Source organism: Anoplolepis gracilipes, chromosome 17 (assembly GCF_047496725.1).
Source record: "Anoplolepis gracilipes chromosome 17, ASM4749672v1, whole genome shotgun sequence".
Lineage (NCBI taxonomy): Eukaryota > Metazoa > Arthropoda > Insecta > Hymenoptera > Formicidae > Anoplolepis > Anoplolepis gracilipes.
Genome location: NC_132986.1, coordinates 2,675,675 through 2,697,906, shown reverse-complemented (window position 1 = coordinate 2,697,906; position 22,232 = coordinate 2,675,675). Strand labels below are relative to the sequence as shown.

Sequence of the window (22,232 nt, the reverse complement as noted above, 5' to 3'; positions counted from 1 at the left end):
ATATATATATATATATATATATATATATATATATATGTATATATATATATATATATATATACATATATATATATATATATATATATATATAGTTATTATTTCTTATATATATAGTAAACATCAACGAAAGACCCTTCCGTTAACAGAAGCTTTTTCCCATCTCGTGTGCGTGTAAATATATCATTCTTTTATATTACATCAATTTGAGAATATCCTTTGGCTTGCATATTTTCTCTCTTTTTTTTTTTTTACACAAGTACTCATCTAACAGATCTAAAATATCAATCTCCTCGTAAACGTCGGGCCGATCTAAGCTCTACACATCGAGGTTTCTTTCGCCGCACGTGAAGCGTAAATTCGCTCAACAGGCGACAATTAGCACTGTAAATATGCGTTACACGCGTATATATCTATCTATTTACATAGGTAAACGCACGCAACACATATTCATCTATGTGAAATATATATATATAGATCTATAATATTTTAATGTATGTTTTTTTTTTCGTGTCCACCTAGAATAATCCATTCATGCGTGATTAGCGCGCGCTACCGTTCTATTACACGCGTGTGCGAATCGACACAAGTGCGCTTATATGTACATTATATGCACACATTTCAAAAATATATTCCTAAATTGTCGGCGTTATTATTCGCGTCGAAATTGTTGCTTCGCGCGAATGTGCCCTAGCTAAATAGTTTTACCACGAGAGAGAACCACATTGATTTTATTAAAATATATGTCAACAGTTACACGCATCTATAATTTCAATGTTAAGAAGAGACATCTCAAGTGGCCGTAAGGGACACGTAAACGCTCGAAATTGCGGATCCGCGGTCGAGCTATTATGTTATATTAAAACCGCAAAATGGCAATTACACGACAGTGTAATCTCTGTTCTCTTTCCTTTTGTTTTACTTATCATCACAGACGAAAAAGAGAGTTAATATTATATGCTATCAATAGCGTTATCGCATTCTCCTCCCTTATCATTTTCCTACCATTTTACTAATTTTTCGCACGAAGTCATCGAACGTGTTCAACCGTAGTCGGGAAGTAATTAAAAGAATCAGCTGTTTATACGAATCAGCTCTGAATAGAATCTTAACGCATCTTCGAATTTTGTATTGAAAAATGTAGATTCGTTTGTAAGTTTTGGCGGAGAAAACCGCACCGTCATAAGAACTTTTATTATTCGTTCAAAAATTATATATGTACAAGAAAACTTCAACGAAGAATGATGAGTTGCAAGAATTCCATATACCCGATAAAAAATTCAATGCGTGAACAGAATAACAGACATGCTCTTAATTTAAATTATGATTAAACATTGTCCAGCACTTTTGCAACATGCACTCCACACACACGCACGCACGCACGCACGCACGCACGCACGCACGCACGCACGCACACGCACACACGCACACATACAACTTTCATTGGACGCTGAAATGAACGGCCATACGACTCGTTATCGCTTTACTTGTACATTACTAACTGAGATTCACAATATCTTCGCGCTTCCTTCTCTAAGCGTTTAAAGAATTGCAAGTATTCTCATCGATATTACCCTAAATTAAAGCAAACGAATGTCGTTGACTTTCCTCCATAGCAGAGAAAAAGCGGGGCAAGAGACGCAAGAAATATCGCGTTGAACAATGAGACGCGAGAAGAACCAGGGAAGAATGAATCGTGCGAAAGATCGATCGTGTACATCAGTGCCTCTTGACGTAAGATTACTCGTTACGTTTCGCACGATTCGCGTGTGCATCGCCTCCGCATATGTATATATATATATAATATAATATATAATATGTGTGTGACAACATTCGGTGTATATGCATGAGCGTACGACGACCTTATTCCGTGAAAACACGAATGCGGCATGTGTTTTAATACTTTCTTCCTTTTGTTTATTTTTTTCTTTTTTTTCATTACTTTATATCCGATATACTTTCGCATGATATCTATTAATGAAAGTTGAGGTGTAGTCCTTCAGAAATTTAATTATTAAAAAATTACTATTGAATTGTCTACAAGGAATGTCACGAGAAGTTCTCATATGAATAAACTTATCCAAATCCATGGCGTCTATGCGACCCTACGTGTGTTTGAACGCGAATCGACAATAATTTATATATATTTATACGTATATATGGCAGGTTCAAATTCCATCTGGCAATATATGACATAATCTAATCGGGGGACATTCTCAAGACATTATTATTAAAAAAGCCTATCAACGCCAATAAAATAATAACATAATGGAGATCATGCCACCTCGCGATTCGATATATTATTATTTTATTTCGTGTTCAATGCTATGATATATATAACTAACATTTTTACTATTGAACGCTCTTGTTTTGGTCCCACGAAATTGCACAATCGCCTCTAGTATTGGGATATCGAATACTTTCCTCCGACGCGAGAAAACGTACAAAGAAAATAATTTCAAGGATAAAATTGGTAAGATGAAACGGTAATGAGGACGCATACATCGCCCACATCGAATACACTTTTTTTGGCAAATTTATTTGCGAGATCGTTTTTCACCGGAATAATTCGTGCCGCGAATGCAAAGTCAAGGACGACAACGTCTAGGTACTGGAAGTCGAGATGTTAGAATGTGGCTCAAAGTTTCGTATGGAGGAAGGATTTAGATTTCATTTTTGTTTATATACTATATAACGACTCGCGCTATATTACAAATATTCTTATTATACAGTGTCGCTTTAGTTTTTCTAAAAAATACGCATCTGTCCTAGGATTACTTATTTATCGTATTTTACTTTCGATTTGTTGTGCGACTATTTAAAAAAATGAAAACGCATTAATACGTTAATTTGTGTACATTAGATCTTGAATATCTTCCTCCATCCGAACCTGATACTATTATTATAAACTCCATCCTGTCATTTTCTATCTACTCTTTACATCGTATATAAATCGTATAAAAATCAAGCAAAAAGTAAATTCGGGCCGATTGGACGATGGCTTTATGCGAGAGTGAGAGTGAGAAAGTGAGAGAGAGAGAGAAATAGAAAAAGAGAAAGAATTGTGTTCGAAAGTCCACGATTGGTTTCATGAAGAAGTGAATAACACAAAGTTTCAACAAATATGAATGTGTGGTCACTCTTGACTAACGATCATATGTCTCATATGTATATCTTTCTCTCACCAATATTTTACCTCAACAATTTAACAAGCCTAAATGTGTATATGCAGGTGTTGTATATATGTATATGTATATGTGTGTGTCTGTGTTTGTGTGTATGTAATATATACAAAGAAAGTAACTCTTGTGTTTTTAACAGCCTCTATCGTAAAGTCAAGACAAGTATTAACTATCTCGGTTAGGGTGCTTGGCAAGAAACCGTCGAGGCCAGGGTAGAGGCCAGTCATATTGTCGTGGCACCGTGCCGCCTACATTCTTCTCGAAATACTTGAAAATAGGGAACCACCAGAGCCGGGCCAAAAAGTTGTTTGGTCCGTATTGCTGCAAAAGTGTCATTATATTTATGTGCCACAGCATCATCACAACACAAAAACACGTTTATTTTATTTTGGGTATGACATATTAACTAATTAAAGTTTATTAATATTATCTAATATATAATATTTATATACGTCAATACCATTAAATTAATTATTACTGGAACTGTATCGATTATCAAGTTTAAAAATAAAAAAAAGAAAAAAAAAGAAAAAAAAAACAGACACTTTCATATCAAATTTTTGAATGAAAACGATCCAAAGTAAAACGTACCTTAAGATTCGAGTTGTTAGCCAGCGTGTGATAAATATACCACAAGCGTGTAGTAACGTAGTATGCTATAAGTACATCCACGGTGTAGTGGCCGTGAGCTACCAAAACCATAATTATCCCGACAAGCACTGCCAAACCCGCTCCCCAATGAATCGGTTGACATCTCCTCGGAGAATCTGAAATTATGGACAGCCGTCAATTTTTATTTCTGTTGCACCTTTCTTTTTTCATTTTTTTTTTCAACGACACAGAAAAGAAGGTACATACATTCCTTAATGATCAGGTAACTGAGTACAAGCACGACCGTGTGCCCGCTGTAAATGTAATCCCCGCAATAAGTGTGCTTGCCGTTGATGGACAAGCCGAAGCCGGAAATGAGCTGCAGGACCCTCTTCGTCACGAGTAACGGACTGGTGTTATTCGCCTTCGGGCTGCAGTAGTAAGTTTTACTGGCGATCGGTAGGACAGTCACGTACATTGTGACGCTTCTCATCATGTAGAGCAACCCCATCAAGAGAAATACTCGTCTAACTACTATAAATCTACAAAAAAATTCATATTTATCTGTTAATGAAACCCTTACTAAGAATTATTCATTCATCTACTACGTCGTACTTACCTATGCTTATGGAAAATGATAAAAACCATCGCGCAGTTGGACATGATCATGATCAGGACTTCCGAAACGTTGAGCGCCCAGTCCTGAGCAACGAGGTTGTCCAACACCACATCGGGAAGCGGTCCGTATGTGTTCCTGTCTGGCACGCGCTCGTGCACCATTGCAAGGGAAGCTGTCGTCAATATAAAGTTGACGACCATAAAGAGAAATGCTGAAAATAGTGATTCATAATCAGTGTTGTCTGCCGTTTAGATAAAAGTATCTAGCTAGCTAATCATCTAGATGAAAATTGCTTCATTTTATTTTTATTTAAATTTTTTATCAGAATATAAATTATTTCCATTTTTATCTTACATAAAAAAAGTGTTAGTTTCTTTTAAATTATTTAACATAATATTGTATTTAGCGAGTTTTATACAAACATTTTAATTGCAAACATATCCACTAAATAAAAATCATCTAACAAACAATATATTAAAAAAATTCTTTTTCTTAATTATAAATGGCAATATGAATATTGAATTATGTTTTTTTTTTTTTACCATATTTTATAGAAAATTGTTCTTACTAAAAGCATTATCACTTTATTTAATATTATTTATATAAAACATTTCATAATATTTCTTATCTTTTTATCTAACAATAAGTACATTTAAACCCATCTTTATTTTATCTAAAATATTTTTATAAATATTTTATCCCATCTTCATTTAAATGATCTCTTATTGTATAATATCTTATCTTTTGTTATATTATATATATAATATTTTATTTTCATTTAAATGATTTTGACAGTTATTTCACAATATATGTCCCTTCATGACATCGCGCTTTCTATACAAATATAAACAAACATGTCATTTTTTTACGCTACGTTTCTTCCGCTCTGAGCATGCTGTAGAATAATTTTGATATTAATTGACTCTGTCATGCAACGACGATCCACGTCGTAACAGATCCTCGATAACGGTACTCGTGAAATCCGTTTTGTGCATTTCGCGTACGTCCAGCTGCTCGCTTTGATTAACTCTGATGCAAGAAGAGCCGCCGAGATAAAACTCGCGCGGACTCTCGGAAAAAGGGGATCGATCGGTGGGAGGTTCTCTACGAGATCAACTTGCGCGAGAGTAGCGCCTGGTAATAACTGTGAGCGAATATACCAGGTCATCCAACGACCTCGATCTCGATGGATCCCCGTGGCGAACGTCACGGAGCGTGAACTTGGAGAGGCTCTCTAAGATCGCCGGAATTAGTCGACAAGGCTCTTATTGTTAGATAAGTCTGCGAGAATTCTCGTTTCATGCTTATTGCTTAAGCCGAGAGAAATCCAGCCGCGGATGCCATAAAATCGTGAAAACCGATAAGCGAATCAGAGAACGAATCGAGAGAACCGAGAGCCCTTGTCAGGTAAATTAGATAGAGTAGTACTTTGATGAACCAGGAATGAAAAGTAATTGAGATTTATATAGTTACACTGAATTTATTTTTCATTAAATATTTATGTTTTCTCTTTCTTTTCCCTATGTTTATAAAAATTTCAATTCAAGTTTTTTGATTACTATAGTAGAGAGACAAATAGTGAAATTAATCTTGTAAATTAGTTATAACAAAAGAAATCAATTTGATATGATTTTCTAAGCAAAGTCAATTGATTTCATATCAGCAAACATAATGAAATAACATTAATTTTTTCTAGAAGTTTTGCCTTTTATTTAAAAAGATGGAAAAAATTAATTAGATAAAACAAAATATTTAAAATCAATATAAACCTCCCGACAAGGATCTTATTTCTCAGCGATCGAGTACGACAGCTCTGTCAGAAATGATATAAATTTGATTTGCTTAATCAGTTCAAGTTTAAAAAAAAAAAAAAAAAAAAAAAACCAATTTGCTTGAATGTTTGAAAAAATATTACTAAAACTGCGATAGAATCTAATGAGAATTCGTAGTCTTTAATGAACATTCTTGATATTATATGATTACATTTTTCATAGACGTTTCGTTCTTTTAAGATAAAATGTACCTAATTTTTTCATTTTTAGAGAAGAGATATTTATTTTTTTACAGAAAATAAAACATGTGTACTCTTGCTTTCTTACCAAGAAACGTCTTCCACTTTTCCTTGGGAAAGCGTGGCTCCTCGCGGAGCGGTGCCGGTATGTCGATTTTGACGATACCGCTGCCGGAACCGTTCGGTATACCGGGATGCCTACCGAGGCCTTCGATATCCTTCTCATCCTCGTCATCCTCGTAGTAGTCCGAACCCGAGGCCACCCCTGAGGACCATTTGTCCTTGTTTTTGGACAGCGGCGCGCCGGGCAACAGCGGTTGCCGTTGATAAACATCGCTGGACTGCGCCATCCCGCTGCTGCTTCCATCAACCGCCGCTTCGACGTCCCTCTCGTGGCCCTCCCCGGCGCCCAATGGTCGATCGAAGCTTCCGTAATCGTTATGCAAACTGGTGGCCTTGGGATCCAATACCATCCTACACACACACAAAAGAAGAGAAGTCGAGTTGTCCTAATCGAAGGACTTGATCTGCGTTTTATATTTTAAGATGTCATCGTGAAAAATCGTTCCGCTGACCAATCATCGGCAACGACATATAGCGAAACAAAAAGTTGCCACGTGTTACGTTGTTGCGTTGTGTATAATAATATGCAAATTTGTGCGGAATAAAAAATTGCCTTTAAAATCCCATTAAAAACAAATGACGTTATCTCGTTCAATCATTTATCTCCACATTATTAACATCTCATTGACACAATCTCTTATCAGATCATGATGTAGTTAATAAAAATATTTAAAAAATTGTCATACTTTTTTTAAATTTAAATATTTAATATCTCGATTCTCTTCTCGTCGCTCGAGAATCGAAATTTATTTTTAACATAATTGACTAAATACTGATCAGGACTTGGCCGATCGTTGCGTCGATACAGCTGATATTGACATACACGTGACACAGTTCTGCGAACGGTGCACATTTATCCGGAGAGCGTCCATCCGCGTGTCACGCCCCGTAAAGCACGATATTTTTAAACATTTATCGCCGCATAAAGGGAAAAGGTTATCACGAGTAGAAAAGGAACGCGTAGATTCTAAATCCATATCGAGACCGTAACCGGTTGGCGATCATGTATCGGCGAAAGTGAATCTGTACGACGCGAAACAGTGAATACGTTAACCGGAAACGGATCCGGTTCGTCGATATTCACGGAAATGCATGTCTATGTACAAGGTGACAATTAAGCAACTCTATATATATATATATATATATATATATATATATATATATATATATATATATATAAGTTTTTCAATTGGAGCAATTAGTCACGCTCGGATAAAAAAAATGTATATTCTCTCACGCAGCACTTTTTTGACGCGGCGTTTGTTTTCACCTGCGAATGAAAATATATTTGAGCGCGACGCGAGATTTTGTATTCTCTTACGTAGCAGTTGGACGTGACACTCGTCTCTTTTCTTTTATCTGTATCTCGGCTTTTTTTCTTTGCAGCGACGGACTTTTCGATCTCTGACACGATCGGACAGACTCTAAACAGGAATGCGTACGAGATATAACACGAAGCTTTTCGATCGACGAGCATTATACTTGGCGCGTATCGGGATGATGTGTTCACCTGCGACATGAATGTTTAATCATCAAGGACTGCGTTTAACGCGATACGTGATTTCGTGGGAAAGACAACGGCTGCACCTCCGCTTGACAATTCTAACGTTAAGCGTTAAGGCTGAACATCGTTCGCGTTTATTGAACGAATTACGACTCGACGATGCAGAAAAGTGGTAGTTTGCGCTCATTGTAGTTCGTCGAACGTCGAGAACGCTCGCGCCAAGTGATCCGTGTTACAGTATACAATTGTATGACAACGACGACAAACGAGGCGTAGAAATGAATATCAACTAAAAGAGTAAAGTCAAAAGTTCAAAAAGGTCTTTCAAAAATAAATAATGCAATGCGATCTCCTTAACTGTCACTCAAAAAAATCATCTTGCAACTTCAACAAAAATTTTCTAGGTGTAAAAAATTAACTGAAACAGATAAATTATTAGCAAATACTGTGATACTGCATATATTTTGCACTTAATCAATTTAAATGACACAGACAGAATTTATATATCTGTAATATTAGTGTAATTTAGACAGAAAATTTTTCTACGAAGCCTATCTTTAAGGCTTATTGTCAAGGACAATTATATTTGTGATTAATATTTGGCAATGGGATCTAAATTTTCTAGAAGTATTGTTAGAAATATTGCTGCTATAAATTCTATACGTGACAAACAATATTCTAACAGATACAAAAAGTAGCGATAAATTTTAATTGAGACATTTAGAAATCTATTTACATTAGCAAAATATTTTTTTGAGTGATATGTCTCAAATCGTAATGTAATCGAGAAAAATAATTCCTTTCGTACAAAAAGTAGAAAATATAATTTTATCATTTAGGAAAAAATTGACATTCAAAATTTCAAAATTAATGATATACTATCCTATTTTAAGTGTCAATAATCTCAAACAATTTTGTGTCATCGTATTACTTTTACAAACACTATTGATATATAAAAAATATATTTTATTTAATAAAATAGATTAAAATAATTTCAATTATATTTTTTAAAAATTATGTATAAAAGACCAAGATTATCTTAATTTTTTTCAATAAAATGGTGTATACCATATATAGTCACTATCGAGATGAATGATATTATATTGCTAATATGCAATATAATATCATTAAGGGGATCCAAAAGCTGTTCTATATTATCGACCAAAATTTAATATGACAATATATTTGCTTAATATAAAAGTTTTGCAATTTATACACACAAAATAAGATATAGGTTTCTGCTAGGAATTGCATGAAGGAATATTTGTGAACTTTTAGAAATGACGTCTGACGTGAGTTTGTGTTTCAATCCCGCACCTTCACAGATGCACGAGAGTAATTTTTTACAGATTTTGAAAATCTTTTTTTACTAGGCTTCTAAAGTCATTTCCAAAAGTTTACTAATATTCTGTTATGTTATTCCAAACGAGGACGCTATATCTCTTGCACGAACATACTGTAGAACTTTTTATACTAAATAAATATTGTTACAACGTAACTGTCATCTTTTAATTTTTTATCATTTTTATATGAAAGTATTAGCTCTCGCGTGTTGTTTTTACAAGTACTTTAATTGTGGAGAAGGATATATCAATTCTTGTAGCCAAAAAAGAGATTTTCAAAATCTATAATTCATGTTCTGTTGGTAATTTTGGATCCTCTTAAAGATTATTCAAATTAAAAAAAAAAATTATGATTATTATGAAAATATATTAATTTTTTAATTTTTTAAGTTATTTTTCTTGAAAATAAAGTCTCGTATAAATGTAGAGATAAGATTTATTTTACACTTTCGAAATATTTTAAGTTTTCAGAAGAAATTATCTTACTGATTGTAACACGATTTCGAACACAGTCTATATACATGTAATCTTTTAGAGAAACAAAGCATCCTTTTATTTCTTTTACATAAATCACTAAAAATAAATCTTAAAAAAAATTTTAATTTGCACCTCAATTATAGATATATCGAATATAAAACTGCAGCAAACGACAAGATATTTACTGAGGAAAAATCGACTTCAAATTGATCGGAATCCGCCATTTCCATTAAAACGCGGCGGAAATGGGACACCCAACAAGACGATCCCCTTTATGACTTGGCATAAAAGGTGCGAGTTTCTAGGATGCGTCTCAGTGCGGTTGAGCTTAGAAGACCTTTCATCGGAAAACGAATTCCTTAAACGGATATTGCTTTTATGAGGTCAAAAGGCGGGATCGTTGGAATGCAGTTCTTCCATTTGGCCAATGTAGATAAGTCGTACTACTTCGGCCCTTTTGAGCAGCGATCTCGTAATCGACAATTCTTGGAAAGGAAATTGATACAGTTCCTCTCGAAATTATGTTTAATTCGGATATCATCGTTATGGCATTTAGTTTTCGTATGGTAGATAGTGGCTTGGCTTACGAATTAAGAGCGAGAAGAGAGCACAAGCAATAATGTTCGCGCAGGAACTGCTCGTCAAAAAGAGCAGTCGAGTGATTAACCCTTGTTTACGAGTACAATAAAGTGCTCCCTTGGGTAGACTTTTAGGCAGCCGGGGAGAAGAGTACAATACTAGAAATAAGAGACTGAGAATTCGGATTGCGTCAATCAATCCTGATTAAAAATCCTTTGTCCATGAAATATCGTGCAAGATTTTAGATCTTAAAAATTGGAAGAATCCTTATTTGACTACGGAATCATTTTTCATCGAAAATTAAAACATGCAAGCGGCTTTATATGTATACTTTAGTTATTTTCAAGTAAATTTACTTTCTCTTCATTCGCATATAATTTATTTAAAAAGGCCAGTAGAGAGATATCTAGGGGTACTTAGAACGCGACTACAGTTCATTTGCATAACGATGCGAGTTGTTGTGGGGGTAATGCTACGCAGAACAATCTACAAGTCCTACTTTACAACGTAACATTCTTGTGTGTGTGTGTGTGTGTGTGTGTCTTGTCCCTTTATTCTAATAATTCACAAAGCTCAGCATTTCATCACACACACACATATATATATATATATATATATATATACATATATATGGCTGAACCGAGAACTTGCGTAAAGTTTCTGCATGAAAAAGTCGAAAGTTAGATGCACGAGAGTTATAATCATCAACAAAATATACCGTGTAAAGCAATATCGTCTTCTTGCTATCAAATCATTTTTAAATTTTCCAAATATTAAAAAAAAAATTCGAATAACGTTTGTCCTGATGTGAACCTCTTTTTCCTTCAACTATTGTATTCCATTTAATTGTATATACTTGTATATACTTTATATTGTATATAGAAAATTTAATACCAGCTTTTTAAAGGCGGATTATTTACTTATTCATTTAGAGACACACACGTTCGTTTCTCTAAGGCCTTTACATGTCGCTCTAATATGTAAAAGACTCAATAAAGAGTACTTTTCCGGCAGGTGGACGTATTCACATTTATTCACGTAACATTCGAGAAACGTACGATGCTGTCTGCTAAATCAATTAGCGCACAAGTTAGCAATAAAACTTTGCGACATCGACAGGCGGTTATCATAACTATTACGCGATAGTCACAATGCCAAATTACAAAATGCTACCACTTGTGCTTGCAATTTATATTGCGAGACGATAAGCGAACTTTTGCAACGCAAAACGCGCGGCCTGTCGATATAAATGTCATCCAGCAAACGATTTATAGGCAATTCTATATTTGAACGATTACACCAGAGCTCTATTTATCACAAAAAGCCTCTATGCAATCTTCACGAAAGAATTCGCGCTCATTACAAATGTATTAATTGATGATTGAAAGAGAGAATATTATGTATTGCCGATAACAGACCGACGACATTTTAATACTTTAAAAATTACTTGTGCGTCTAAAAAAATTATTCAAAAGACACGAAAAGACGCAAGCGCGCGAAATAAAGAAAAAGTATTAAAAAAGAAATAATGAGTTTTATACAAGAGAAAATTCTTTTATCTTTTCCACTGAAAAATTAAAAGATACATTCTCGATGGAATTCTGACCTTCAAACTTTATCGATCACATTACAAAGTATACGAAGTTTGCGAATAACATTAGATAAAAATACACCGATTGATCAAAGAGTGAAATGCGATTTATGACTCAATAAATTAATGAACGCGAAACGTGAAGTCTATTAATTTAACGGGGAGAGAAATGTGATTTACGATACGAGAATCGAATATGTCACGTTAACTTTCGCAACAATCAATCATTCAGAGCTCGCGATTTACGTAATTATGACTGACGTAGCGATGTTTGTTTCCGATCTTGGTGCTCGTCTTCAATTTTCGTGTAAAAGCGATCACATACGCAATATGATTTCCAAATCCGGTTTCAACCACGAATATATCGCTACGCGTTATTAATTTAATGCTCTTAAATTAAATTAAACTACTCCAAATTACTATTCCATCACGAGTCGCAGATTGCGCAATATATAATTGCGCGGAACTGTACCATCTTTTCGTTGTGTAAAATGGAAAATTGCATCTGATTGCAAGTTCACGAGAGGCGAGAGGCTCTACAAAATGCTGGCAACTTTTTTCAAACTTTACTGCGCACAATACCACACGTTTACATAAGAAAAGACCGTTTATTTACATAAGAAAAACATCAAAATTGATTTGAGTTGATTATTGTTGCGAGATAACTTTATCGATGAAGCCTAACATCGGTTTACTAAATCGACTTACGTAATACATCACGTATAATACATCGTGCTTCAACACAAGAGAATTATTTCATTTCTAAATACAAGATGATATACAATTTTCATTTTTCAAATGAAAGATTTTATTGTTTAAAGCGATATAAGAAATAAGAGAAATTCGATTTTTATTCCATTTCTTAAATCTCCTCTTATTGGCAGATTTTATTTCGGTTTCTTTAATTTTCTCACGTTGTAGAATTGATTGAAAAATTTTCCGCATTAAGGGATCGTCTACATCATTTTTAATCCATCCGAGATAAATGTTCATTGTCTTCGCGATCGTAAGGTCACGGAAACTAGCGAGAATCGATCGAAGGGTTCAATCACCGCCGTTCAGGAGAACAGTTTAACGTCTCGAGTGATATCAGAAAACTCATTAACAAGATTCCTGCAATCTTACTCTTACAGACGAGCTCTGACTCACACGCTGAATAATTCATCACGCGGTTCCTTACAGCAGCGTTATAAAAAATATCGATTACTGTATACACATTCCGCGAAAAAGTCGCGAGCGATTCTTTTCGCGACTGGTTGACTGACAATGAATGAGATTTTTCCTGACTGAGTAAGCTTATGATTGTATAATAAATTGAAAACTTAGAATGTTAAGGGCACGTATCAGTGCAAGAATGCTGCTTTTTGATATTATCGCGAAATAAATCATAATAGTTCCAACGTGTCTTAACGTTAAATAAATATTTCTCGTTTCTTATGCTTTTGTTCCTAGACGTTATTTTTTCGCAAGATAATAGACTTAACGAGACGAGTTTTATGAGTTTTACAAGATTATCGGAATGTCAATGTTTGTAATAAACAGCTTACGTCACATGGTAAAATCAAGAGAAATTAATCGTGTCCATTTTTATATTTAACGTCTCTTTAAAATTTATCATTATTACAAATTAAACAACTTCTATTAATCATTACTTTAATTAATATATTTTTATATTTAATTAATAGATAATTAAAAAAAGATATAACACAGGCCGTTAATCACGTGTTTTTGTTTTTCGAGACAAGTGTCGTGTAATTACCATTTTATTACTTTTACTTTTATATTGTATTTTATCGCGATTTTTTTTTTGACTTATTGTACTCTTCGAGCACTTGTGTGTGCGAAAACGCTGTAATTACATCACAGATGACTGTCTAACTCGTGTGACTCATTTCCTTTTTTCTTGTAACTGATTTACTGCAACGAAGCCGGCTATCGAAGCTACTAATTGGCTTCCGATCGTAAAAATAAATGACCGAGGTGTCGCATAGCGGCGCCAAAGTACAGTGAACAAATAAATTTGATGTCACATCGAAGGACAAAAGGAATAAAGCACAAGTTCGTGAGAATACGAAGTTATGCCGAGGAATGCGGTTATTGCCTAAGATTAATAATGCCTATCGTTCTGACTCATCGGGAGCTACGCTAAAAAACTTCGTGTGCTTTTATAATGAGTCTACAATATGACTAGAAAAAAAAAAATATATAATCCACTAATAATAAACTTTCGTTCTCTTTGAAAAAAAATATCTTACAATAAAATACAATTGTAGAAGTATATTATTTTCACTCATAAAAATGGCTATAGTGAAGTGGCTATAGATTTAATAGTGAATCATCGTACAATTTTGGAACACTCGATATACATATGTATAGGCTCGTGTTCACAATAAGCGCTCGTATACACATGAGGATAATTATATTCGACGAGAGAGGCCGTGAAATTCAGAAAGTCCAATAGAAAAATTCGATATATGGTTTCTGTTGGTTTGCTTACTTGCCGAGGGGATATTATGCGGCTTCCAAGTTTTCTTTTGACGGGTAACTGCTTGTATAATGGATTTAATCAATTTATCACGTACATATATATATAATATAAATCACGCGCTTCTATCGAATATATCACGTTCTATCGAATTACATACAGCGAGCTGTGGAATTACGCGCTAAAGATGACGCGGAAAATTACATATATAAAGATGCGAACGTGTGGGTGTTAGAGATATACGCGATCGGCATACGTCGTTAATAATCGAGTCAATCGGGATTAATATGAACATTCCTACCGCGAGGGAATTGATGACGAATCTTGACGTAAAACTATTCGATCTGGACTGGTCACGTGAATGAAGGTCAAGTTGCTCCAATACGTAAACGCATTAGCTCGCAGTATAACTGTCTCTAATTAAGGTCAACGATTATATCGCTCCGAAACATCAAATAATTACCGTCGGGTGTGTTACAAAGATACAGGATCGTTTATTAAAGACGAACGATTCAGTCTTTTATATTCAGTCTTCAGCTCGAATATTTCCAATTCTAATCAAAGGTTTGTCAAGAAACGATTGATAAAAAAATCGATTCACTAAGTTCGTATAGCTAAAAAAAAAAAATCAAATATTTCTGATTTATAATACGTGCGTTATATGGGCTTATTTTACGATCCGCTCTCTTGGTCTCCCGTATAAATATGCCGAACCCGTAATCAAACTTTGATGTTAATAAATCTTATTTGAAGCTTGCACTGATATTCTATCAGAGATCCAAAAATATATCTAACTCTCAGTGAGACTGACTTTCGATAAGATATAAACGATTGACAAGAACGAGAATCACGGACAGTAAAACGTTGAAAACGAAATAAACTTTCCTTCTACAAACTCTTTTTTTTTTAATCATTAATTATAATATCTCCACGTATGCGCACGCATATATACATACATACATACACACTCACACATTAAATTATATTTTCAATACAGGAACGTACGACCGCAAATTTTATTATTGACGAAAAGTTGAAAATTAATATATTCTGATTTGTTTGATTAATCCAATTTTATAAAAATCTCCTTAATTCGCTGCTCCAGGATTTTTCCTTCTTTAGGAACCAAAATAATATGAAAACACTGACATGATAAATATCCTCTTTGCTATCGATAATACGGATTTATTACAAGAAGTCGACCTTCTGACGAGTTTCGCCGCACATCCGGAATGTAAACACATAAGACAACGTCGCATTATATAAGAATTACTGTTAAAGACTGGGAAACGTTACCTGAAGGAAAATCCGCACGATGCGAGAAAAGGATGCGAAGAACCGGTTTAGTTAGACATGTTGGTCACGAATAACTGGCAACGAAAGGAACGCTCAGTATCGACTGTTCTTACTTACATGTCGAGTAAAAAAATCGTTTGCAGAGGCTTCATGCTGCCGCGCCACGTAATTACTACGGGATGGAAAACCGTGCGAGTAAAACCGAGAGAAACACAGAGACGGGGAGGGAGACGGGCTACCGGAGAGAGGGAAACGACGGTAACCGTAGATGGACAAGGGAAGGGAGGAAACGAGAGAGAGTCCGAGGGCAGGGCCGAACAATCGGAACGATGAAAGAACGAGAAGAGCCGAAGGTAGAAACGGTAACAGTAGTAAAGAAGAAAAATGTTGCAATTTTTCAATTTACAATAGTACATACTAAAAATTCTCTGTCGCTCTTTCTCTCTCTCTTTCAAGAGAGAGAAAGAGAGAAAAAACTGATTCACTATGGCATGTGAGAACGCATAAGGCGTCGTAAAATTCAACCGCAACGCACTCCAGAAAAGAATATATATTCTCTTAAACGGAATTCAATGTATGATAAACAATGATTACAGTTACAAATATAGCACTGCGAACAAATCCCACTAAGAAACATTGGTTAGTGAATGTTTCGATCAGTAATATTTTTTAAAAATTCTTTTATATTATAAAATATTATACAAAATAAATTCATAGTAAAATATTTTTAAAAAATTAAATAAATATTTAAGCTTGGGCAAGCTGTTCGTTCTTTGTACTTTGTAGGTTTTATATCTTAAGAATAAAAAAAATATAATATGCATACAATTCTTCTGAATGTGAATATTAGTTATACAAACATTTTACTGCTATAATCATAGTAAAACATAAAGATGAAGAAAAACAAGTGTGAATAGTCTCACGGAAAATTAGTGAAAATATTCACAGATCTTTCACTGCTTTAATTAATGATATTTTCCCTGATCTGTGAATATAGAAGTATAAAAGAAAAAAAGACAAATAAAAGGAAACAAGATTATATAAAAGAATATTAGAAAAAAGAGAATAAAAGAAATTACAAGATAAGTATATAAAAGGATATTTATTATAAAAAAAGAGTAAAAGAAAAGAAAAAAATACAAGAAAGCAAAAAAGAAACAAAAATTGAACAATTAAACATCTCAAAATTGTGATGTCAAAAGAAAGAAAATTCAACATATGGTATCGTATTGTTGCAAAACATATGTGACGCGGTAAAAACCAATTCGATGTGTTCAAGATATCGAGAGTGAAAGAAAGTCAGATTGGTTGAAGGCCTTATATGAGAGACCGCTACTCCAAAAATACAACGCTAGAGAGTTTGGCAATTGCGTGCACAATCACTCGAATTAATTCTCCGCTGTTATGGCGGAAAATACTTTGCCTTCCCTGATGATTACGTGGCTACATTTATCGAGCGAAACTCGAGTCGAAGCGAAAAATATCCTTCATTTACATTCATCGCGAACGAAGAAATTCAATGTTCTGTAATAAAATAAATACGAATGTCATTGATTTCACGGTTCAAGTTTAAAAAAAAAAAAACAAAAACAAAAAAGATAGCATAATACATGCAATATAATTACAAATTACGCTGTAAAGTAAGACCAAACATAATAAACACAGAATGTTAGAAAACAGATTTTAGGATTTCTAAGATTATATTTTACTTCAGTGAAAAAGCTATCTAATCAAGATATATGTAGATCAAAAAATTAATTTTTTTTGTTAGAGATAAAGGCAATCTTTTATTTACCAGAGAAATAAAAGTAACTAACAAGATTTTCTAATTTGTTTAACTATTTATATTGCACATAAAAAATATTGATAAAATATTATCGAAATAGAATGAATATTTTATAAGATATTTCTAAAATAGATATATATATCCAATACATTTTTTAGTGACATATCATAAGAAACGATAAAATAAATGTTCCCTAATTGTAAGATGTGACATATTCTTCTAAAAAATTTTATGAAAGAAATATTTTATATATTCATATATTTTCAATTATCTTATTTCAATATTATTTGTATATGTAAAATAATGAGAGAAATTTACTCAACGAAAAATATAATTCTCTACAAAAATATCAAAGTACAACTATCTGTATTATTAAAAAAATCCTCTATCTCTAACAAGATTAATTTCCAACTTTCAATCTTGTTGATAATATATTTTTTATGACTATTATCTGGCCTCTAAACTCGAAATGCTTTTTAACGCTCTATATAAATAGAGAAACAAAGAAAATATTCTAAACATGGAGAAATTTTAATACAAACGTAACGTAAAAGCGTCGTTATTTACATTTCGCTATTTCGCTCACGGTTTCTCCTCTCGTACACGTGCACTTGGCGAGTGCGCGCGCACTCGATTATACACAGGTGGTTCACGCGACAATCTAGCGTTATCTGGGCAGCCCTTTAGAAGGGCATGCGATCGATCGCGTCAAAGGTGCTCCACACGTGCCTCGATCACGGTCGCACCCTTAAAGGTGGAGGACCTTCGTGACAAAATTCGACTAAAAATCCTAAAAAAATATCTAGAAATCGCAAAATGTGTTTATGCAAAAAGCATAAATTAAAATGAAATTTAAATAGTATTTAAAAATTGCGATATTTGTAAGATATTTCAATTTATAAATTTCGTATTTCGTACGATTCTCTCATATTTATTGAAATTATTAAATTAATCAAACAGGATAAAACCAGGATTTAAAATAATCGACAATTCTCCAAAAATTGAAATAAAGTAAAATAAAAAGAGGAGAATTCATGAAATTAAAGTTTCAAAATATTCGAAACGCCATGAATATTCAATTTGGATGAAAAAAAAATCTTCCCACAAACAAGGCATAAAGATACAAAAATATGCAGTTTGTGCATTAACAATATCCAAGGCCAAGTTGCTTTCCACAAGAATAGTCACACGATTGTCTGGGCGAGCGAGACTCAATTAACGGAAGGAGAGACTAATCGCCACGAATATTCAGACCAGGACGGAGTTATCGTTATCGTCTTCTCGCTGAGTGCACTATGGAACGTCGTAAATACATCGATTAATCTGCATTTTAAAAATAGTGCTTTGTATACAGATTTAAATTACACAAATTAATTATTTAACACTCTGTATACACTTATAAAATTTTGTGTAATGTTAATCTTTTTTGTAGTTATTATATAAGATTAAATTTTGCGAATTAATTTCTTCTTGATTATTGCTCGCAACGAGATCTAAACGATTATTAAAAAATTATTATTGAAAGCATATTTTTGTTTGACATTTGATAGACCAGCTGTACGAGATAAACGTCTGATATTATGACGGCTTAACCAGTTATTTATGCGAACATTTCTAACTACATCTGCATCAATGGTTCACGCGAGCATACATTAATAGCAAAATATAAATGGTCGATAAATACTTTTTTCATGCCATCTTTTATGATTATATGCGACACATAACTTTATTTTATCAGTGATAAATCTAAACACGATATGTATGTTTCATTCAACAAATATTCGCTAAAACGATATAAGTATATTATAGGATGCTGAAGGAGAGATAACGAATATATTGTTGATTATTTTAGTGCGATAACGTTCAAATATTGCGTACAACAATAAAAATCGTCACGCAAAGAGCGACAAACTGTGGATATCAAAAGGACGTGACTCTGCAAAACCACTTGTGTTGGAAAAATATTCTAGATAATACTTAAAAAGAGAAGAGAAAACTCTTTCTAGAGACTCGCGTCATAATATAATGCTATATAAATTTTGTCGTTTTCTTATTTTTATAACGTTTGAAAACAATTTTTAATTTTTATATAAATATAAAATAGCTTTTCCTAATTTTCTAACTACGATCTGTCAACACATTGAATGATCCATTTAAACTGTCAGATAAGACATAGTGATTGCATCGTTTGCATCAAACATCATTAACATACGACTTGCTAATCGCAATTACGAACGTAAAGTGTTACAGTGTGATGACAGCGATACCGGTTATCTCAACGTATTCGATAACATTAAAAAGCAAGACACCTGAGAAAGATTTAATTGAAATAAGAATTCTTGTCATGATAAAAAAATGCACTTTGGCCAACCCATTGCAATCTTATCAAGCGTAATACGAAAAAATATTTTGATAAACTTGTTTATAATAACAAAAATTTTTAAAATTTTTCAAGTATTATTAATATTTTAGTACTACTGTGTCCTATATAAACCTTCTATTATCTATTTCATTCAATAAAAAAATTAATAACACTGTCCAAGAAAAAGAATAACCATTTTCCAATTTTTTTACGCTAAATATTATTCCGGTTTCCACTCGCGTCACAATTTTAAAAAATTTGTGGAATCGTATTTAAAGTGTAAAAAAAACTGCAGAAAATAATGATTCTCTTTCTTCGATTAAAAAAAAGCTATTTTTGATTGAATTATGTAATAGTATAAATAATATCTTAACACATTATGTATATGCATATATAATGTAATGTGCATATAATAGCACATCTTTTCGCGACTGATTGGGTCAAAAACTGCTGAAAGAAATAAAGTTTAAACGTAATAAACGGATTCCATGATTCTAGATGCAAAATAACACGCTGTGATATCGTTCGTCATAATTGCATTGTCATGATAGCGGCGGAAAAATAAGAGCACGGTGCAATGTCCATCTTATATTAAAAAATGGCACACATATGCTTCTCATTCTTGTGCGAAACGCGCGCAAATAGATATACATAAATAACTTTCTCCTATGCGGGTGACAATGAGGCTATACTTCGTGCCAACAAGTCCTGAAGAATCAAAGATAATGACAGATGCAAATATTAAAAGGTCTACAGATAAATAAATCTTTTCCAATACATATCAACCAAGAAGAGAACGGCGTTGTATTATAAATGTATAAAGAATAAGATAAATTTTTAGCACGTGTTAGCATCTAGAATAATGTATCCAGAGCTTAACATACATAAAAGACTCGACATATTGCAGCGATATTAATGAAAAATAATAATGATATCTGTGTAAATTAGGTCTCGCCATACCTTGTTAAAGCACTGGGTAATTCGACCTTGACAGGTAGTCTTAACTTATGCATTTTACTTTATACGTACACGCACTACTGTGTCATTTACACTACAGTCTTCTCTCTCCGCTTCTCTCTCTTTCTTTCTACTTTTCTCTATCTCTTTCGCAGTCGGATGTGTGCACACACACATATATATATATATATATATATATATATATATATATATATATATATATATACACACACGTGCGTAAAGAAAGCACGCGCTAACACGGGGCTACGTGCGAAATGTAACGGGAAACATAACCAACAAAATGCGCATCCGAATATAAGCACTTTCTTAAAAGAGGGGATAGGGAAAAAAAAAGAATAAAAGGAAGAAAGAAAGAAGAGAGAGCAAACGCGTGCGGAACGTGGTTTTTAAGAGGAGACATTGATAGAGAGAGAGAGAGAGAGAGAAACCAGAGAGAGAGAGAGCCACAGCACTAATTAAACAACACACGACGAAACTAACCAACTATATAACGAAGGAGCGGGGGAGAGGGTTGACAGTTCTAGTGAATGATTTTACATGGACACTGGACGGCAAACGACTCCTCTTCGGGCTCGCGTTCGTCTCTCGGTGACGACGAGCTAGATTCACGACGCAAACTCATCGGTCACACGCGACGTTAACGTAACGTATGTACACACACACACACACATACGCACACACACACACGCGCGCGCGCTCAAGAAACGAAGGCAGGCACACTCTGCGCTCCGCTCCGTTTGGGACGATCACTTGTGGACGATGCCACCGGCGCGACAGTTATCTGTGGTATCCGTACACATTCGAACGTACGTTTGCCCCGCCGTCGCACGCACTGACGACTATCGTGCATACAAGCTCGCGCAAGCTCCGTTCCTCTCCCTACGATCTGCGCGTCCCGACTAGAAGCGACGTCCCGTCGAAAGAGAACCAAGACAGCGACGCAAGCGCTACCGGTGACAGCCGCGAGAAGCTCGGGCTTACCGACCGACATTTGTCCGCGAAAATTCGAATTTATCATCGCGTCGATATCGAATAAAGATCTCAATCGTCTGTCTGAAAATATTAATTAATCGTTTTATTAAGACCGAATTTGCATTAATTATAGTTTATTATAAATCATTTATTCTTCTAGAAAGAAGCAGAAAATGTCCATCGTAAAGAATTCGATCAATATGGTGTTAATTGTAAAGTTAATATATGTTTATATCAATTTGTTAATTATATATAAATATATCTCATATAAACCTTTTTTAACTTTTTTGAAAATAAATTATTTGAAATTAATAGAACATGAACTAAAAGTTCTCA

General features: G+C 33.9%; 1 protein-coding gene across 6 annotated transcripts; it reads right to left on the bottom strand.

The window, feature by feature from the left end:
- Positions 1-71: 71 nt before the first annotated feature.
- Positions 72-21,871, bottom strand: LOC140675287 (phosphatidylcholine:ceramide cholinephosphotransferase 2). Of its 6 annotated transcripts, none has more exons than XM_072909632.1 (6): positions 21,735-21,871; positions 6,489-6,874; positions 4,390-4,600; positions 4,038-4,312; positions 3,771-3,946; positions 72-3,500 (listed from the first exon to the last, which is right to left on the bottom strand). In XM_072909632.1, the coding sequence occupies exons 2-6, from the start codon at positions 6,871-6,873 to the stop codon at positions 3,345-3,347; spliced, it is 1,203 nt and encodes a 400-aa protein (XP_072765733.1). In that variant the 5' UTR covers position 6,874; positions 21,735-21,871; the 3' UTR covers positions 72-3,344. The 6 variants fall into 6 exon arrangements, with proteins under 6 accessions (XP_072765733.1, XP_072765728.1, XP_072765730.1 ...); XM_072909627.1 differs by having other exon boundaries at positions 20,907-21,839; XM_072909629.1 differs by having other exon boundaries at positions 21,405-21,838.
- Positions 21,872-22,232: the final 361 nt, after the last annotated feature.

Coding starts and splice junctions, on each gene's coding strand:
- LOC140675287 (XM_072909626.1), bottom strand. CDS start 16,214: ATGTACTATTGTAAATTGAAAAATTGCAACATTTTTCTTCTTTACTAC. Junction 4,601..6,488: donor AAAGTGGAAGACGTTTCTTG/GTAAGAAAGCAA, acceptor CACTATTTTCAG/CATTTCTCTTTATGGTCGTC. Junction 4,313..4,389: donor ATCATTTTCCATAAGCATAG/GTAAGTACGACG, acceptor ATTTTTTTGTAG/ATTTATAGTAGTTAGACGAG.